This window comes from Meles meles, chromosome X, assembly GCF_922984935.1.
Source record: "Meles meles chromosome X, mMelMel3.1 paternal haplotype, whole genome shotgun sequence".
In the NCBI taxonomy this organism is placed as follows: domain Eukaryota; kingdom Metazoa; phylum Chordata; class Mammalia; order Carnivora; family Mustelidae; genus Meles; species Meles meles.
The window spans coordinates 37,002,015-37,021,974 of record NC_060087.1 but is presented as its reverse complement, the minus strand read 5'-3'; the positions used below and the strand labels follow the sequence as shown (position 1 = coordinate 37,021,974).

The 19,960-nt window shown below is 46.1% G+C and overlaps 1 protein-coding gene across 1 annotated transcript in view; it reads right to left on the bottom strand.

Annotated features, from left to right (window-relative positions):
• Positions 1-3,592: 3,592 nt before the first annotated feature.
• The window catches only part of NYX (nyctalopin), a 28,084-nt gene continuing 11,716 nt past the window's right edge, over positions 3,593-19,960 (bottom strand). The window contains exon 4 of the mRNA XM_045995510.1: positions 3,593-6,900. Within this exon, the coding sequence (XP_045851466.1) occupies positions 5,492-6,900 (1,409 nt within the window). The 3' untranslated portion in view covers positions 3,593-5,491. The remainder of the gene's footprint in view (positions 6,901-19,960) is intronic.

Below are 19,960 nucleotides of genomic sequence, written 5' to 3'. Positions count from 1 at the left end.
GGTTATATATAGTGTCAGAGGGCACAGAGGTCACATAGCAAAGTTCATGCAAAATGATCATGTCTATAATCATTTACCCTTGGGTTTTCTTTTTTCGTGCTATTAGATGTTTTAGACACCAAGACACTAAGAGGATCATTCAAAGATGTCCTCATTATTAGTTATTAACTTATTAAATGCAACAGCCATTACTGCTCTGCAGGCCTCTACAGAACCTCGCTGCGGGGACTCCACAGGCATTAGCTGCCTGGTCTGCACACAACACTTCCCCCTGGCTCTTCGGGCGATCAAAGAGCACCTTGATTCTAATTGCTCGGGTGCTCCCCAAAACCCCCAATCTTACTTCTTTTGATCTAACTAGGTTTTTAAATAGGGTATAAATAAGGCAAGCCTACTTTTTGGGGGGTGATGCAAGAAAAGAAATAGGCTGGGAGAAGAATCAACAAATGAAACGGAGTGCTGCACTTTCCCTCCAACCCCACGCTCTTTGAAAACAAGTAAGGAGTCAAAGTGACCTATGACACTGGCTTACAGATATTCATGATTGTGACCCGCAGTGACATTTTTTTGTGTGTTTATGTGTATTTTGTTGTGTTCTGGTGCACATTCGCGCAAACATACATAACTCAAGTCAAAGTTTAATGAAATAACACTTTTGTTACTATCAGTGATACATGCGGAAGTTTCCCCATCTATATTGTCACTATTATATAATGCTGGTTGCTACTACCAATCCCATGACCTGCTGAATGGATCCTGAGTTAGCCACGAGTGGGCCTCAGCCGGGAGGTCATATATGCTCAAAAAGAACTCCTGCTGGGCTGCTGGGAACCAGAGAGATACGCCCTACATAGGTCTTCCAGCAGGTTGGTATCCTAGTCTGGCTGAATAAAAACTCTCCTTTTCTCTTGTCAGGATCACAGATGTAAGTCAGCAACATATCAAAGGAACTCTCTTGACACGGTTAAAGGGTCCAGGTTTCACTGCAACCTTGCACCTCAGGCCACAGGGAGACAGATGCCAAAGTGTTCTTGGAGACCAGAGGCTGCTCATGACTCCTTCTCTGATCAGCCCAGGCCCCCTGGGGGGGGGGGGGCAGGGAGGGGGTGGGGAGAAAGAGATCCAGTTATAACTGCTGCCTAAACCATAAAAATACCACCAAACCCCTCGTATACTCCTAACTGCCTCAGCCTTTCCTGACCACACTGGCAAAGATCCAGCTTTCAGACTTCTAGGACCCAGAAAAATTTCATGTCACAAGCAGTTTCTGGCTGCTGGAATGGAGGCTTGGGCCGGCCTCCGGGACAGACTGCCCTCTGCTCTGGGAAGCCATCAGGCCCAGTGCAAACAGAAAGGCAGGGCCCACCCCCTCACTCTTGGGGGCCAAACCTGAACAGAATCTCAGAGAGTGAAGTGAAGAGTCCTATCCCAGACCAGAGAAAGAGACTATCTTTCAGGATAAACAAAACACTGGTGGGTGGGGGTGTGTGTGTGTGTGTGTGTGTATTTATATTTATATAACACTTAAAAAGGAGGGGACTTTGGTATCTTTTATCAGAGCTGTGTCTCCCAGTCTCCCAGATGTGGGGACTTTTTGGAGAGAAATGTTACTTCGCTCTGTGCAACTCTAGGTTAATGGCGTCCCCAGGACTGTTGTTTGTTCCTTTGGAGCTCTGAGCCACAGTTTCAAGCCACATGGCACTGGGGTGAAGAAAAAGGACCGGTGGCAGGTGGGGGGGTTGGGCTGAAGATCTGAACTTGACTAGTCCTTACAGCTCTGTTGGACCTCACTGCGGAACTGTGTGTGGCATCTCATGGCGAATGCTGCAGAGGGCAAGGCTGGCCACTACCTGTAGAGTGGGGAGGTGGGCCTTACACTGAGGGACAAGGAAAAAAAGGGTCGTCCCTGGGGGGGTGGGGGTGGGAAGGAATTAAGCCGGCCCAGTCACATGGGCCCCTGAGGGGTCTGATGACTGCGGATTCCACCACATCCAAGACTGGTCAGAGGGGCTACTTACTTCCATTACACCCAGCCCTTTGGAAAAACCTCCTTCACTTTTGTGCTGTGAGAGATTTGGGGGAAAACCTAAGCTGTCCTTTGGCCAGAGTACTGAAGGGGAGAATAGGGTCCCCTTCCTCAGGGTGAAGCTGGCAGAGGGAGCCAATGGCCAAGGACAGCTGTGGCCAGCAGACAAGTGTCCTCTAGAGGGCAGCATTTGGGTGGCCTGACAGATGGGTGGATGGGGGCTTTGATCATCCTAAAACCTCCACAGGGAGACCGGGAGACCGCTTAGAAATAGCCACGGAGCTTGGTGAGAGGGAATTTTCCAAAGATCAAGCTTCCAAAGATTTGAATACTGTAAGTTGAGTGTTTGTGTGGAAAACATTATTTAAAGGGGAAAGTATGAATCTTTTGTCTACATTTTCTCTCCCCGTTCTTCAAAGAACCAATGAGGCCACAGGCTTCCTACTGGTTAGAGCAAATATTGTATTCAAAGCCTAGCTGGTGTGCCTGGAGGAGAGAGAGGCGGAGGCTACTGGCTTGCCTGCCAGATCTCTCCCCCGAGTCTCTATTTCTTCTGATAGTTCGGAGAAGTCCAGGCTTGACTGTGTATCAGGTGAACCGCCTGGAGCAGCTCCGAAGCGTTGCTCGTGTTCATCCACATTCCCAGTTCTCCTCTCTTCCTGGGCACACAGGAGGACCACACTTCCCGGCTGTGGGGAAGTTAAGGTGGATCGTTTGTTACCACAGCATAAAATGGTCCAGCCAGACAGGTTCACGTTGTTTTCCTGAGCAGAATCCATAGCACCTTAGGATTTCTCAAGGTATGATTAGCCAATGAAGGGGTGGGAAACTTAATGAACTCAGAACTGGGAACTCCACTCCCTGTTCTCTCATGAAAGCTCATAATGGCCACAATTCACTGGGAACCTGTTCCAGGCGACTCTGGATCTGTTTGGCAGTAAGTAACTCCCACGTTCCCAGAATTCTACTGGGCTGGGTAGTTCTATAAAAATCTGTCTCCCCGGAGGCTATTTCAGTGTTGATACTTGTTCAAAAACATTCAGTCAAACAAACGTTCATTAAAAAGCTGGCCATCTAACCACCAGGCAGAATTGGAGCAGCAGAATTGAGGCTGACTCTCGGGAACCGGCTCCAAATGAAAGGCAGAACATTCCTCCTGAGGCGGCATCTCGTTCCTCAGTAACACGGGCTACATGTCTGCCGTGGGCTTCCATGGCTACCCAAATGCACAGATCTGGTCTCTAGGATTCTCGTGATCCTTACCCAGTTACCATGGACACAACACACAGTTTGAACAAACAACATTTCTGACCTCATCTGGTTCTCACATTTTAAAAGACATTTGGAGAATGAATTCATTTTAAAATATTAAAGTCAATTGGAGGATTTGGAATTTTGAGTATTGTGATTAAACGAATACAGGAACCTTGTTTTCCACTCAGAGGCAAAAGAATAACTGCTTCAAAAATCATTTTGAAAACCGCTGAAATTTCAAGACAGTATATTTTAAGTCCTAGTATTCTATCAATGATAACGTTCCTAATAGGAAATACATGCTGTGGGTTTTTTAGTGGTGAAGGGCTGTGATGTTTACAACTAACTCAGACTATATACGGCAAATACAGTAAAATGTGAACAATCTGGAAACCGAGGTGAATGGCCAAAGTGTTCACTCTACTATCCTTGCAACTTTCCTGTAGGTTTGACACTTTTCAAAATAAAGAGTTTAGAAAAATCATGTACCCTCCAGATTAGTGACTTTCAAACTTTCTCAACAATAGCCCACAATAAAATATAAATTGTATGCAGTGATCCAGACACAACATACACACATACACATATCATCTGAACAAACGCATACAAATTCAATACAGTTTCACAAAACAATACCTGTTACATGTAAGACTCTGTGACTTTTCTGTTCTATCTTTCTTAAATGCTGGTTGTGACCGGTTGAGGTGAGGTGACTGACCACAAAAGATCACAACCCATTTGAACACTCCGACCCTCAGAGGAGCTTTCTGCAACATTTCTGATACTTAGTATGACCTAGAAACAAAGAAATACTATCACCAGGAAGACCTGACAGCTTGGCGCATTATGTGGAATTATGTGGACTTTGAAAAACCAGCTCTTCGAACAGAGGAATTCGGGACATTAAAACTAGAGATTTCGAGGGCAACCCTGATGGGACTGCTCTCACTCCTGAGAGCTTTTTCTGTATCCTCACTTAAAAAAACCCCATCACTTTACTCACACAAAAACAACAACACAAAAACAAAAACAAAAAACAAAACCTAGGGATTTCGCGCGTGTTGACAAATGCAATCATCGTTGTGTGTGAACAAGTGCGTGAGCAAGTATTTAGCAGCCATACAGAATTTGCTCTGACACTCAGGCCTAGGGGCTTACAGTTGGCCCACTCCTACCCTGGGAAATCTCTGTGGCCCCCTTCCCAGCTACTGGCTGCCTCCTTGTCTCCTGGCCATTAGTCAGCCCCAAAGTGTGCCGCCCATAATAATTTCCACACCTAATAGGATCATCCAAGCTGGAGACTCCCTACCCTGCTAACAGCATCTCTGTCTTCTACACAACCTAAGAAAGAGGATTTTGTGGCCTCTCTGGAGAGTCACAATGCATGTTTGCATATGAAAGACTAAAAAATCTTGCAATAAGGAAACTTGTTTAACTTTTTTTTAAATCTTAGTATTTTACACACTTAGTTGTATAAGGAAAACCCCATCCCCCACCTTTTCTCCCCCTACCTTGCCCTAAAGTTGTTTTGTGGCTAAGGCCGCCCCTGGGAATAACTGTGAATTAAGTGAAATAGATCTTTGTTTTCAATGCCTCCTGACACATTCCAGACCCCAGGAACCAACGCCAACCCCTTGGGTCTAAGTTCCTCTCACATCCCCCTTCTCTCCTTTTCTGTCCATCTTCCTGGACTCTACTGTCCTGTGCCCCTCAGTGAGGGGGAGGGCAACTGTGGTAGAAAACAAAGGGACTGGACTTAATGGGCGGTCCCACCAGCAAAACTGGCACAGTTCTTGGTACTTAGCCACTGGATTGATGCTATTTCCGGCACTGGAGTCTCTGTTTCCTGGAAGATGGGGGCAAGTGATGGGGTAGATCCCTGTAGCCCTAGGAGCTTCCAGTTCCTAATCTTCTCACTGGAGGGCCCACGTTCACTCTTGCTTCTCTTCTCCAATTGATGCCCATGTGACATGAGCAGAAATCCATTCCTCTCCCCACCTCCACCCCATCCCTGGCGTGGCATTGCCGGGGGTTCTCCTCTTCCTAGAGCCATCTTTGAAAGTAATCTGTCCCTTCCATCCTGGGCTGGAATTTTCACCACCTGCCCCCACCCTGTTCCCCTCTCCCCCACACCACAAACAATCTCAAGGCCAGTTAACTACACTTTCCCGCACTGGCCAAGGCAATCTGGGCTACCCCACTGGGGCAAAGTCAGTCCACGTGTAGGACAAACACCGCGCGCTGGACTACACTGAGCAGGAGACCGGAGCGAAGGAGAAACCGGGCGTTGTGGACCGAGACGACCACCCCGGCGGAGGGAAGGCTGTCGGACAGGGAGATGTTGAGCGGCCCCTCGGTGGTGTTGGCCGCCTCCTCCACTGGGGCCCTCGGGGCCAGCAGCTTGGAGAGGAGGCTGCTGAACCTACTCACGGTGGTGGCCTCTGGCTCTGGGGACGGGCCTGAACTGGATGCGGTGAGGTTCAGCTCCTCGGGGTCCACACAGAGGCCATCGGAAGAACGCCCAAAGGCCACCTGGCTGAGGTCCAGGCCAGCCACGGAGCCCGGGGCGGCGCACGGCACGTCGGACACGCGCCCAGAGCTCTCCATCCAGTCCCGCAGCCACTTCAGGTGGCAGTCACAGCGCCACGGGTTGCGGAATAGAAAGAGGCGGCCCAGGAAGAAGCCAGGCTGGAAGGCGGCCCAGGCCAGCACAGTGAGGTGATTGCCATTGAGGTGCAGAGCGAGGAGGCCCGAGAGGTTCTGGAAGGCGCCCTCCTCCACAAAGGCGATGCTATTGCGGTCCAGGTAGAGCAGCTCAAGCTCGGCCAGGTCCGCGAACCAGGCGCGCGCCACGAGGCCCAGCGCGTTGCCACCCAGGTTGAGCGTGCGCAAGCGGCGCAGGCCTACAAAGGCTTCCGCGGGCAGCTCCCCCAGCCGGTTGTCGTTGAGCAGCAGGTGCTCCAGGGCGCCGCAGTCACGAAAGGCGCCTGCGTGCACCGCGCGGACGCGGTTGGCCTGCAGGCTGAGCGAGCGCAGGCGCCTCATGCCCTGCAGCGAGCTGGAGGCCACTGCCTCGATGCGGCTGCCCTCCAGGTGCACATGCGTCAGGTTGGCCAGGCCGCGCAGTGCGCCGGGCACGCGGCGGAAGAGGTTGTCGAAGGCGGCGAGCTCGCGCAGGGCGGGCAGCTCGGCCAGGAGGCGCTCGGGCACCGTGAAGAGGCGGCAGGAGGCGAGGTCGAGCCGGCGGAGGCGGCCAAGTGCGGCGAAGGTGCGCGCGTGCAGGTAGCGCAGCTCGCCGTTGTGCGCCAGGCGCAGCTCGGCCAACCGCGGCAGGCCCTTGAAGGCGCCGGGCGTGATGAAGGACAGGTTGTTGTGGCGCAGCGACAGGCGGCGCAGCGACGGCAGCGTGCCAAAGGCCCGCTCGCCCAGGAAGCGCAGGCCGTTCCGGTCCAGGTCAATGGAAGCCGCCTCGCACGGGAACTCAGCCGGCACCCGCAGGAGGCCGGCGCGGTCACAGCGCACGGAGCAGCCGCGCTCGGTGCTGCTGCAGGCGCAGGCGGCGGGGCAGGTACGCGTGCAGGCCTCCTCCGCCCAGAGGCTGGGCAGGCTGAAGACCACCGCTGGGAGGTGAGGAGCACCGAGAGAAGACAGAAAAGGAACAACCGTCAGTCTAAGGGTCGCGCCAGTGAGGTCCTACCTGTCTACGTAGCAGGAGGCTGCCCTCCACCCACCAAGTTCTCACACCTCCTGCATAACTGCGCCCTCCGAATGCCTTCTTTCCAGCTCCCAGACCTTCCCGGCGCAGGTTCCCCACCCACCCCTTTTCTTTCCAGTTATCTTCACCGGCAAATCCCAGGTGGGATTCTGGCATCTGACCCAATTCGAGAAACACCCTCCCGCCTGTAACATCACTTGATGCTCTCCTAGAATTCGGCCTAGGGGGTTCATTGCATGCTTAGGGGGACCTGGGGGGCATCACCGCGGCCAGTGCTCTAGTCCTGCGCTGCCCAATACCGTCGTCACTAGCCACATGTGGCTACTGAGCATTTGAAATATGCCTAGCCCGAATTGAGATGTGCTGGAAGTGTAAAATATACAGCAGGTCTCAAACATTTAGTACCAAAAAAAAAGTTATTCATCAATAATTCTTATATTGATTATGTGTTGAAATGACATTTTAGAAATATTGGATTAACTAAAATATTAAAATTAATATCAACTGTTTCTTTTTACATTTTTAATGGGGCTACTTAGAAAATTTGAACATTTGTGGCTTGCATTATATTTTTATTGGTGCTGCTCTAGTCCCTCCCGCTATAAGAATTCAATAACTGAAAACTAACCTCCCTTGAGGAAACTAAGCCTCATGAATAAGATTTAAGGAACAGGTTGGTCAAGAAGGAAAATTCTGTCAATCTTTTTTTGTTTTTATTTTTTTAAAAGATTTTATTTATTTGATAGAGACAGTGAGAGAGGGAATACAAGCAGGGGGAGTGGGAGAGGGAGGAGCAGGCCTCCCGCTGAGCAGGGAGCCTGACGTGGGGCTCCATCCCAGGACCCTGGGATCATGGCCCCAGCTGAAGGCAGACGCTTAACCGACTGAGCCACCCAGGCGCACCTCTTCTTTTGTTTTTAACAATCACCACATTTAAGCCATAAGGACAGCATTCTAAATGTACAATGACCTGCTTACACATCTCAAAAAAATAGCTGTGGGCACGGTGGAGTTAATTATCATTCACCAGTCCTTGCTCTCTAGAGACTTTTATAAATCATCACAGTAGAGAATGGTGTTTATCAGTTAATTTTGTTCTGAGCATATGAATGGAGAATCAGATAAAGGCTTCAAAAGCCCTCCAGGAGGCTTGCCACCTGCAGCAAAGCAGAATGGTAGCCAGAGGTCCTAAGCCCCATCTTGAGTTCCAATGGAAAAGGCAGCATGGAAGAAACACAGGTTTTATCTGGCCAGGAGCAGCTCACAGGTGGCCTGTGCTCGACCTGAAATTCCTGCAGAGGAACAAAGGTACCCAGAGGTAAACCTGACCACTGACACTCATAATTTCTAGCCTCCCTCAGCAGTACTCCCAAATTCCTAGCAAACATCCCTGACCTGCCATTCATTCCCTCCCACTGTGTGCCTATTACCCTGCCTTGGAGCCCTTGTAGGAACCTGAAGGTGTGGCCACACAAGGAGTGTGCAGAATCTGTTTGCCGCTGCCTCTGTGGCTTTGCTCAGCTTCCAGTGCCTTCAGTACATTTGTTGTGGACACTCCATGTTTTTTCAGCTGCTAGGAAGGGATTCAGCTTTTTCAGACTTGGCTGGAGAACACTCAGCCCTTTGAGCAACCCCTCTGCTGTAAACTGTAGCTAGTTAAACATTCTGATGTTACAGAGGCTTGACTTAGTTCTAACCTCTCCCTATGAACTAGACACCAAGCTTCCAGCAAGGTTCTTGGACCTTGTGCTGAGCTTGACTGTAAACAGGGCAGCAGCTGGGCTAGAGAGAAACCCTTTTAGAGAGACAGAGCCAAGAATATAACCTTAACTCCAGGCATCAGCTGGGCAGGGATGGGACCTTTTTCTATCACAACTCTTCCAACTGGGTCAAGTAGAAGGCATCAGATTTCCTTACAAATAGTCCTTCATTCTACTCTCTTCTCCTTTTTAATTAAGAGATGTGCACTCTCAACTGTATGACTCGTGTTTCTACTCCACAATAGTTAACATTGTTCTGGACACACTTAATGTTTGCAGAATTAAATGGAATTGATGCCTTCCTCTGTAATAATTCCTCCTGGAGAATGTCATTTATTAAAAACAAAACATAAGGGGCGCATGGATGGTTCAGATGGTTAAGATCTGCCTTTAGCTCAGCTCGATATGGGATGGAGCCCCACATCGGGTTCCCTGCTCGGCAGGGAGTCTGCTTCTCCCTCTCCCTCTGCCTCTTCTCCTGCTAGTGTGTCTTTGTATCTCTGTCAAATGAATAAATTTTAAAATCTATTAAAAAAAAAAAAAAACACAGGGCGCCTGGGTGGTTCAGTCAGTTACGTGTTTGTCTTCAGCTCAGGTCACGATCCCAGGGTCTTGGGATCAAGTCTGACATTGGGCTCCCTGCTCAGGGGGGAGTCTGCTTCTCCTTCTCCTGCTCCCCCTGCTTGTGTTCTCTCTCTCTCTCTCTCTCTCTCTGGGTCAAATAAATACATAAAATCTTTTTTTAAAAAAGTTTGGGATGCCTGGGTGGCTCAGTTGGTTAAGGGGCTGCCTTCAGCTCAGATGGTGATCCTGGAGTCCTGGGACTTAGTCCCACATTGGGCTCCCTGCCCAGCAGGGAGTCTGCTTCTCCTTCTGACCCCCCCCCTTCTCATGGTCTCTCTCTCTCTCTCATTCTCTCTTTCTCAAATAAAATCTTTTTTTAAAAAAAGTTTGGTTAAAAAACAAAACAAAACAAAACCTCTTTGTCAAGGAATTCCTGGGATTATGACAGGGATTTGTTAATAAAACGGAGCTGCCAGTTTTTCTAGAATTCCTGGGGTTATGACAGGGATTTGTTAATAAAATGGAGCTGCCAGTTTTTCTAGGGGTGGGAGTGAAGTTTTTTATTGTGTGTCCTTTTTTTTTGAGATTTTATTTATTTATTTGACAGAGAGAGATCACAAGTAGGCAGAGAGGCAGGCAGAGGGGGAGGAGGAAGCAGGCCCCCTGCTGAGCAGAGAGCCCAAGACTCTGGGATCATGACCTGAGCTGAAGGCAGAGGCTCAACCCACTGAGCCACCCAGGCGCCCCTTGTGTGTCGTTTTTATCTTTTTTTTTTTAATATTTTATTTATTTATTTGACAGAGAGAGATCACAAGTAGATAGAGAGACAGGCAGAGAGAGAGAGAGGGAAGCAGGCTCCCTGCTGAGCAGAGAGCCCGATGCGGGACTCGATCCCAGGACCCTGAGATCATGACCTGAGCCGAAGGCAGCGGCTTAACCCACTGAGCCACCCAGGCGCTCCAGTGTGTCGTTTTTATCTTAAATGTTGTACCATGTGGATGTATTCCCTATTTCAGAAAATAGATTAAGATTTATTTTGAACTTGAAAAACTCAAGATGTTGTCACTATTAGAGATCTATTTTCAACCTCTGAAACTTTAAGAGCCATTAGGAATTACTAATTTACTGGATTACTTAGTGAAATTCAAATGAAATCAAGTAAATTCTCAGAACAGACAACCAAAATCCAGTATGGGTTTACCCAATATGAAGACTAAGTATATGTCTAATGATTCAGAAAAGTAGGGCACTAAAACAAATTTTTTTAAAAAATAGTAACATATTTGGGTGAGTTCTGCTTGCAGTAATGGCACAGGAGCTTGTATCAGGCTAACATTCCTGCTGATAGCTAGTGGAAGCTCTGAAAAAATACTTAAACAAAATAATCTTTGAAGACACAAGAGAGCAACTTAAATAGGCAACCAGAGTAGATACAACCCTTAAAAGAAGAGAAGCTGGGGCACGGTGGTTCAGGCGGTTAAACCTCCAACTCTTGATTTCTTGGTTTTGGCTCAGGTCATGATCTCAGGATCTTGAGATCAAACCCCCAGGTTGGGCTCCAAGCTGGGCATAGAGTCTGCTTAAGATTCTCAATCTCCCTCTCTCTCTCTGCCCCTCCCCCTCCTTCCCTCTCTAAAAAAAATTAATTAAAAAAAATGAGAGGCAAACTAGGTCAAGACACATTTATCTGACTTTTCCTCTTATACCCAAATAACATTGTATGTTAACTCTACTGGAATTTAAAAAAATAATAAATTATAAAAATTAAAATGAAAAGAAAACTGCTTTTTCCTCTTAGGGCATTTTCTTTTTTTTTTTTTTTAAGATTCTATTTATTCATTTTACAGACAGAGATCACAAGTAGGCAGAGAGGTAGGCAGAGAGAGAGGAGGAAGCAGGCTCCCGAGAGCCCGATGCGGGGCTCGATCCCAGAACCCTGGGATCATGACCTGAGCCGAAGGCAGAGGCTTTAACCCACTGAGCCACCCAGGTGCCCCCTCTTAGGGCATTTTCAAGTCCATGCTGCAGATAGGGAGTAGAGTTCAAGCAGAAAGCAAGAGTCTTACCAGGCTGATGTGTTAGAAGTCAGAGTATTACAGCTGCCACAGTGTCTGGAAATTTTTAGAGGGAAAACATGGAAAAGAAGGAGCCACAAAACTGGCATACAGACTCCCCTCAGATCCTTGTTTGAGTCCTAACGTGCATATATGTGGAGTGACTCCAAGGAGCCAAGAAGTGAAGACCAAAAGCCCTAAGCAAAGATTTCAACAATTTCCCAGTAATGGGAGACAGATTAAAAGTTCAAGGTCTACCAAGTTATAAGGGCTTATAAAATACCTCAGGCTTTCCGAGGAAATCCCAGAGGGCCACACCTTAGCAGTAAAGACCATTTCCCAGGACAAAGGGCAAAACTACACTAGGCCTACCCTAACAAAGCCTAAAAGTAAGCCTCCCCAGTATCAAGGTGACCTGCCAGTCAGTACTTTAAGTGAATGCCATACAAAATTCAACACTCCTCAAAGGAAGATTTGAATCTAGAATTCCTTATAACTACTACTTGTATACAAATAATACTAGATAATTGAAGTAGCAAAACATGACACTTGTCAAAAGGAGAAAAAAGTAGTTAACAGAGGCAAACCCAAAGACTGCCCAGATGGTGGAATTACCAAACAAGGATTAATTATAAATATGTTAAGAAATTTCCAGGAGAAGATGGATATAATGGGTGAAGACATGGAAAATTTGAATCTTATAAGAGATATGGAAACTAAAAATGAGCCCAATGGAAATCTTAGTGCTGAAACAACAATATAATATTTGAAATTTTTTTTTAAGATTTATTTATTTCAGAGAGCATGGTGGGGAAGGAGAGAGAGAGAAAGGAAAGAATCCTCCAGCAGACTCCCTGCAGAGCATAGATCCTGATGCGGGGCTCAATCCTAGGACACCGAGATCATGACCTGAGCCGAAATCACAAGTTGGACATCCAACCAACTGAGCCATCCAGGCACACCACAATATTTGAAAAATTTTTAAAATGATTGAATAAGAAAAACAGATTCGACACAGCAGAAAAAAAGATTTCATGAACTTGAAGAGAGGTCAACAGAAATTACAGAAGCACAGAAGAAAAAAAAAAAGACTGGAAAAAATATGATTGGAACTTCAATGACCTGTGGGATAATATCAAGCAATTAGACTAACATGCATGTATTTGGAGTTGAAAAGTACAGAAGAAAGAGAATACAGCAGAAAAATAATTGACAATTTCTAAAATTTGATTAAAACCAAGAAGCCCAGCAAACCCCAAGTAACATCACATACACACACACAAATACACTTCTAGACTCATCATAGTCAAGCTGCTAAAAACCAAAGATAGAAAAGTCCTTAAAGCATCCAAAGAAAAAAGACATTATGTAGAGTACAGAACAATAAAAATGATGACTGACCCACAGAGGCTATAAGACAATAAACTATATCTTAAAAAAAATTTTTAAGTAAACTCTATGCTCAGTGTGGGGCTTGAACTCATAACCCCAAGATCAAGAGTTCCATGCTCTACCAAGTGAGCAGTCAGGTGCCCCCTGAAATTGCATCTTTTAAAAGTGCTGGAAAAGGGGTGCCTGGCTGGCTCAGTCAATGAAGCATCCAACTTTTGATTTCGGCTCAGGTCATGATCTCAGGGTCTTGAGATCAAGCCCCGAGTGGGGCTCCATACTCTGTATGGAATCTACTTGTCCATCTCCCTCTGCTCTTTCTTTCTTTCTCTCTCTCTCACTCTCTCTCTCTCTCTCTCAAATAAATAAATAAAATATTTTTTAAAAAATAAAGGGGCATCTGGGTGGCTCAGTGGGTTAAAGCCTCTGCCTTCAGCTCAGGTCATGAAACCAGGGTCATAGGATCGGGCCCCACATCTGGCTCTCTGCTCAGCAGGGAGCCTACTTCCCCCTCTCTCTCTGCCTGCCTCTCTGCTTACTTGTGATCTCTGTCAAATAAATAAATAAAATCATTTTAAATAAAAATTAAAAATAAGGTGCTGGAAAAGGGGCACCTGGCTGGTGAGTTTAAGCCCCACACTGGGTGTGGCGATTACTTAAATAAAAATAAAAATAATTAAGTCCTGAAAAAAAAATAAGCAAATCTGTCAACCTAGAATTCTATATCCAATAAAAGTATCTTCAGAAATGAAGTAAAATAGAGATACTTTCAGGATAACAAAATCTGTGAAAATTCATCCCTAGGGGCGCCTGGGTGGCTCCGTGGGTTAAGCCTCTGCCTTTGGCTCAGGTCATGATCTCAGGGTCCTGGGATAGAGCCCCATATCGGGCTCTCTGCTCAGCAGGGAGCCTGCTTCCCCCTCTCTCTCTGCCAGCCTCTCTGCCTGCTTGTGATCTCTGTCAAATAAATAAATAAAATCTTAAAAAAGAAAAGAAAATTCATCCCTAACAGATCTTCCGCACAAGAAACAAAGATGTTCTTTAGCCTGAAGGGAAATAACAAATGAAGAGCAAATGGAAATGGCCAATAATGTCACAGAAAGACTTTTTTCTCACCTTAATTGCTTAACAGGTAAGTGATTGTTTAAAGCCAAAATAGCAATGCACTGTGGAGTTTATAACATATGTAAATGACAAATATGACTAGAGCATAAAGGATAAGAAGGGAAGTAAAACTGAATTGTACTCTTGTAAGGATCTTACATTATAGATGAAGCAGTATAAGATTAATTCAAGGCAGACCACAATAAATTAAAGATGCATATTGCAATCCCTAGAAAATAAAAAAAGAACCTTGGCCCCCATCTCACACTACACACAAAAACCTATTTTAGGTGGGCCACAGACCTAAATGTAAAAGCTAAGACTATAAAGCTTCTTGAAGACAATATAAAAGAATATCTTTTGTGACCTAATGGTAAGCTAGGTCTTCTTAGAGCCAAAAAGAAAAAAAAAACCATAAAAGAAGAAAATAATAACTTGGACTTTATCAAAATAAAAGAAGTCTGCTCTTTGATAGACACTGTTAAGAGAATTAAAAGAGAGATTTCTGGGTGATGCAGATGGTTAAGCATCTGACTCTATTTCGGCTCAGGTCAGGATCTCAGGGTCCTGGGATCAAGGCCCTTGTTGAGCCCTGCATTGAGCCCTGCACTGGGCTCCACACTCAGAGAATCCTGCTTCAGGATTCTCCCTCCCCCCTCCCCTCACTAGGTCGAGCTTGCGCATGCTCTCTCTCTAAAATCGATCAGTCATTTAAAAAAAAAAGGGGGGGGAATGAAAAGATGGGCCACAGATGGGAGAAAATAGCTATATATTTTCTCTGTATATATATCTCATAAAAGACTTGTATCCAAAATATATAAAGAACTCTCAAAACTCAGTGATAAGAAAACAGATAACCCAATTAATAAGTGGGCAAAATATGTGAAGAAACACTTGACCAAAAAAAGATACACAAAAGGCAAACATGAAAATATGGTCAACATCCTTAGTTGTTAGGGAAATGCCAATTAGAATTGCATCCTATTAGAATGACTAAAATTATAAAGATCAACATACCAAGTGTTGAAGAGCATATGGAAAAACTGGGACCCTCTTATAGGGCTGGCGGGAGTGTAAAGTGGTACCACCACATTGGAAACAATGTGGCACTTCCTTTAAAATTAAACATACACCTACCTTATGATTCATCCATTCTACTCCTAGGGAAATAAAAGCATATGTCCATACAAAAGACTTGGGCACAGAGTACCTGGGTGGCTCAGTGGGTTAAGCTTCTGCCTTCAGCTCAGGTCATGGTCTCAGGGTCCTGGGATGGAGCCCCACATTGGGCTCTCTGCTCAGCTGGAAGCCTGCTCCCCCCCCCACCCCGCCTGCCTCTCTGCCTACTTGTGATCTCTCTTTCTCTCTCTCTCTCTCTCTCTGTCAAATAAATAAATAAATAAATAACTTAAAAAAAAAAGACTTTAACATGACTGTTCACAGCAGCTTTATTCATAATAACACAGAACTGGAAACAACATTAACACCCACCAAGTCTGAACAGGTAAACAAATCATCATGTAGCCACACAACTGAATACTACTGGGTAATAAAAAGAAAAGGATGAATCTCAAGACAATCCTGCTGAGTTAAAGAAGCCAAACAAAAAAAGGTACATAGTATCTGATTCCATGTACGAAAACATTACTCTGTAGTAACAGAAAGATTAGTGGTTGGCCCAGGATGGGGGGGGAGGCAGAGAAGAACATGGAAGGAGGAACCATACAGGAGCATAAATCTTGGAGGTAATGGAGATGTCATTTATCTTGATTGCGCTGATGGTTTCACAAGGGTACACTTCAAATATGTTCAGTTTGTTAAACATCAATTCTATTTCAAGAAGCTGGGGTGTTTTTTTTTTTAAGATTATTATTTTTTTTTTAATTTTTATTTATTTGACAGAGAGAGAGAGAGATCACAAGGAGGCAGAACAGCAGGCAGAGAGAGAGGAGGAAGCAGGCTCCCCGCTGAGCGGAGAGCCCGATGTGGGGCTCGATCCCAGGACCCTGAGACCATGACCTGAGCCGAAGGCAGAGGCTTAACCCACTGAGCCACCCAGGCGCCCCTTTTTTAAGATTATTTGAGAGAGAGCACAAGAGAGCATGAGCGAGTATGTGGAGGAGGGCAGAGGGAGAGAGAAATTTAAGCAGACTCCATGCTGAGTGCTGAGTCTGTCACAGAGTCCCATGTGGAGCCCCACCCAGAGCCGAACATGGGGCTCGATCTCATGACACTGAGATCATGACCTGGGCTGAAACTAAGAGCCAGACACTTAATTAACTGCAGCACCCAGGTGCCCCAATAAAGCAGTTAAAGAAAAGATATTAAGGAAAGTAATACAGTGTATACATATATATACATATATATATACCATATACGTATATGACTTGTATACAGAATATAAAAACAACTACAAACAAATAATGAAAAAACAACTAAATAAAAATGGATAAAAGACTTGAGACACTTCATGAAAGAATATATATGTATTTTTTTAAAGACTTTTTATTTATTTATTTATTTGACAGAGAGAGAGATCACAAGTAGGCAGACAGGCAGGCAGAGAGAGAGGGGGAAGCAGGCTCCCTGCTGAGCAGAGAACCCGATGCGGGGCTCAATCCCAGGATCCTGGGATCATGACCTGAGCCGAAGGCAGAGGCTTTAACCCACTGAGCCACCCAGGCGCCCCATGAAAGAATATATTAAGTAGTCATTAGGGAAGTACCAATTAAAACAATGAGATTTCCTTATACACCCACTAGAATGGCGACAATTCAAAAGACTGACAACCCCAAATGCTGGCAAAGGCATAGACCAACTGGATTCTCACATGGTTGGTGGGAGTGGAAAATAGTTCAGGAACTCTGCAAAGCTTTGGCAGTGCCTATTAAAACTAAACATATGCCTACCCTATGACTCAGCAATTCCACTCCTAAGTATTTACCCAAGAGAAATAAAAGAAAGGTCCACATGAAGACTGTACAAGAATGCTCACAGTGGCTTATTCAGAACAGATAAAAATTGGAAACTACCCAACAGTAGAAAAAGAAAAAGGAACAAACCATTGATACAAACAACAAAAACATTATGCTGACCCACAGAAACTTGACACGAAAGGGTACATACTCTAAGATTATACTTCTATGCAGTCCCAGAACAGAGCTGTTGGCAGGGGGGCTCTGAGAGCTAAACAGAGTAAGGCCTGTGGATGAACTCGGTCCCAAAAGACAGCAAATATCTATCACACATAGTTTGGGAATGTTATCTGGGGGATAGGATCATGTATCATAGAGTTCAAATTAATCAGATTTTGTGGGTTTCTTTTTAATTAGCATTTGCTCAAAGCTAAGCTTGCTACCTTTTTTTCATTTCGTATGACAATTTGCAAGGTAAGTATTATTCTCTTCTCATGAAAGAGGAAACTGAGGTTCAAGGTGGTTAAATGACATCAACCTTTGGTTTTTGTCTTTCCATTATGCTGTACTCTCCCCCACCCGACACACCCAAAGAGCTTCCGTCTCTTTAACTATAAACTGAAGGGCCCGGGCTTCCTGCCCTTTGGGGGCCCTTCTGGCTCTCATTTTCCTGGTTGGGCAGCAGCTGTTGCCAACCACCACCTCTAAGAAAAAGTACCAGAACCCCGTGGGTCTCTGCCGCCTCCTCCCAGACACAGCTGTTTGGACTGGGGATAAATATTTGACCTAAGCAGAGCCAATCAGATTCATTCAACAGCCCCTGCCCCCTCCCCACCAACTAACTGGCCGTGAACGTGAATGGGCAGTGAGATGGTGTGGGCATCAGCCAGTACAATACTGGGGCTAGGTTTGTTACCAGAGCCACGTGCCGGTCAGAGTTACAAGGGAGCAGGAGTCCAGGGCAAGGTGAGGAAGCTGGTATGCAGACAGAGGACAAAACCCAATGTGAGAATCACAGAGATGGAGATCAGGAAGAGCGGGAAGTTGCTAGACAGCTCGCTAGTTCCCAGAAGGCCCGCCTATAGCTGTTTCTATGACATTTCCTCGTTTCCATTTTATAAACCTACTCAAACCATCTGCGTGGACAAGTGGATTTCTGTTCCTTGTGACCAAACCATCTCTGATAGCAAAGGACGTTTGATACTTTTTCTGGCTACCCGGCACCTTTTAAGTACTCTTTCTACATTTAGGGAATTTTCTACATTATAAGTCCTCCCTCCTCAAGACAGAAGCCAGAAATTCTCTTTCCCAATGTCCCTTACAGTTAGGACCCAGGCATGTGACCTAGTTTTGTCGATTAGACACCCCAAGGGACACTTGGATTCAGAAGTGCAAGGCAGAAACCATTTTCTGGCCAGGATGATGGCAGAGGCATCTGGATTTCAGGCTCTTGGGGTATTATTTCTGGGACCCAGCGCCCAGCATGATGCCTGTGAGCTGCCAGGTGGGTCCACGAGTGGTGGTGGCCTCAGGGCCTTTGCTGGATCTGCCCGGCTCCCTGGCTTAGGCATTGCTCTGGGCAGTGGGCCCCAACCAGGAAAACTGGGAACACCTCACAATCCTGAATAATCCTTTCTTGGCTTCAGTGGTACCTTAAGTAAGTGCTGTGGTTTACAACAAGAATCCAAAACAGCATCAGAGATAAAACAGGTCCCCTTAATATCTGTACCATCTCCTCCTTCTGGCCCCTTCCTCCCCCACAAAGAACCTCATGAACATTCCACCTTAAAAGAAAAAGCTACTCAAATTCAGGACCAGGCAGTGCCCCTCAACCAAAAGGAAGCTCCTTGCTATTCACTGGCACAATAAAGAGAATATGGAATCAAAATTTGTTGGGTGCCTGGGTGGCTCAGCAGGTTAAAGCCTCTGCCTTCAGCTCAGGTCATGATCCCAGGGTCCTGGGATCGAGCCCCGCATTGGGCTCTCTGCTCAGCAGGGAGCCTGCTTCCTCCTCTCTCTCTCTCTGCCTGTTTCTCTGCGTACTTGGGATTTCTGTCTGTCAAATAAATGAATAAAATCTTAAAAAAAAAAGGGGCGCCTGGGTGGCTCAGTGGGTTAAGCCTCTGCCTTCAGCTCAGGTCATGATCTCAGGGTCTCTGGGATCGAGCCCCGTATCGGGCTCTCTGCTTGGCAGGGAGCCTGCTTCCTCCCCTCTCTGGCTGCTGCTCTGCCTACTTGTAATATCTCTCACTCTCTCTCTCTCTCTCTCTCTCTCAATCTGTAAAAAAGAAAAAAAAAATTTAAAAAAAAATCTTAAAAAAAAAAAATTTGTTGAGGCCATCCCTGATTTTTCCAAATGCAAATGAAAAGGGGCCTCTCCTGTCATCAGCAGTGATCGTTCCAAAAACAAATCTCCTCGGCTGTCCAGGGCCAAGTTCCAATGAGATCCCTTGGCCAGAAAAACATTTACTGAATTAAAATAAAGATCACAGTTTGTGAGAAGTGAAGGTCAAACTCCCCGGCAGTTGCTGAGCAATTTCTGTTCGCACACCAGTATTTTTGAGAAGGATCCGTGTGGAAATCTGAAAAGGTTTCAGTGGTTTTATTCCCAGTCTGACATTGGGAGAGGAAGATGGGAAATTCAGCCAACCTGGCCAAGTCTCAGGACTGGCCGCTGCTTAGCCAGGCTCGTCAAGCTCAGGGTTACGCATACGGGGCTTTCCAGAGCATTCAGTCTGGAAGCACTCATCCTGAGGGCACGGCCTCTCTCATTCTCTCATAAACTCTGATGACACTGCCTTTCATCCCTGCCTTCTCATACTGCTCTCTTGAGCGTTTTGTTTTGGTTTAACCTCAGCCAAGCTTTCCGAATCTCAGTTCCCTCATCTGTAACAGGCAGACCATTACAAGGAACGGATGAGTTGTAAAGCTCGAAACAGCTGTGAAAGCATGGGATAAAGCTAACAGCAGGCTCCACGAGGCACTGTTGCCACAGGATTAAATCTCACCAAGAGACTAGTACTTCAAGGACCACGTGGAGATCTGCCCCCAAAGTGGAAAGCAAGACACCAAGTATGAGACTAGTGAAGTTCCAACAAGTAGACTGCAAAGAAGGGTCTAGAATGGTTCTCTGCCTGGGCTGCACATTAGAATCACATAAGGAGCTTTCCAGACACTCA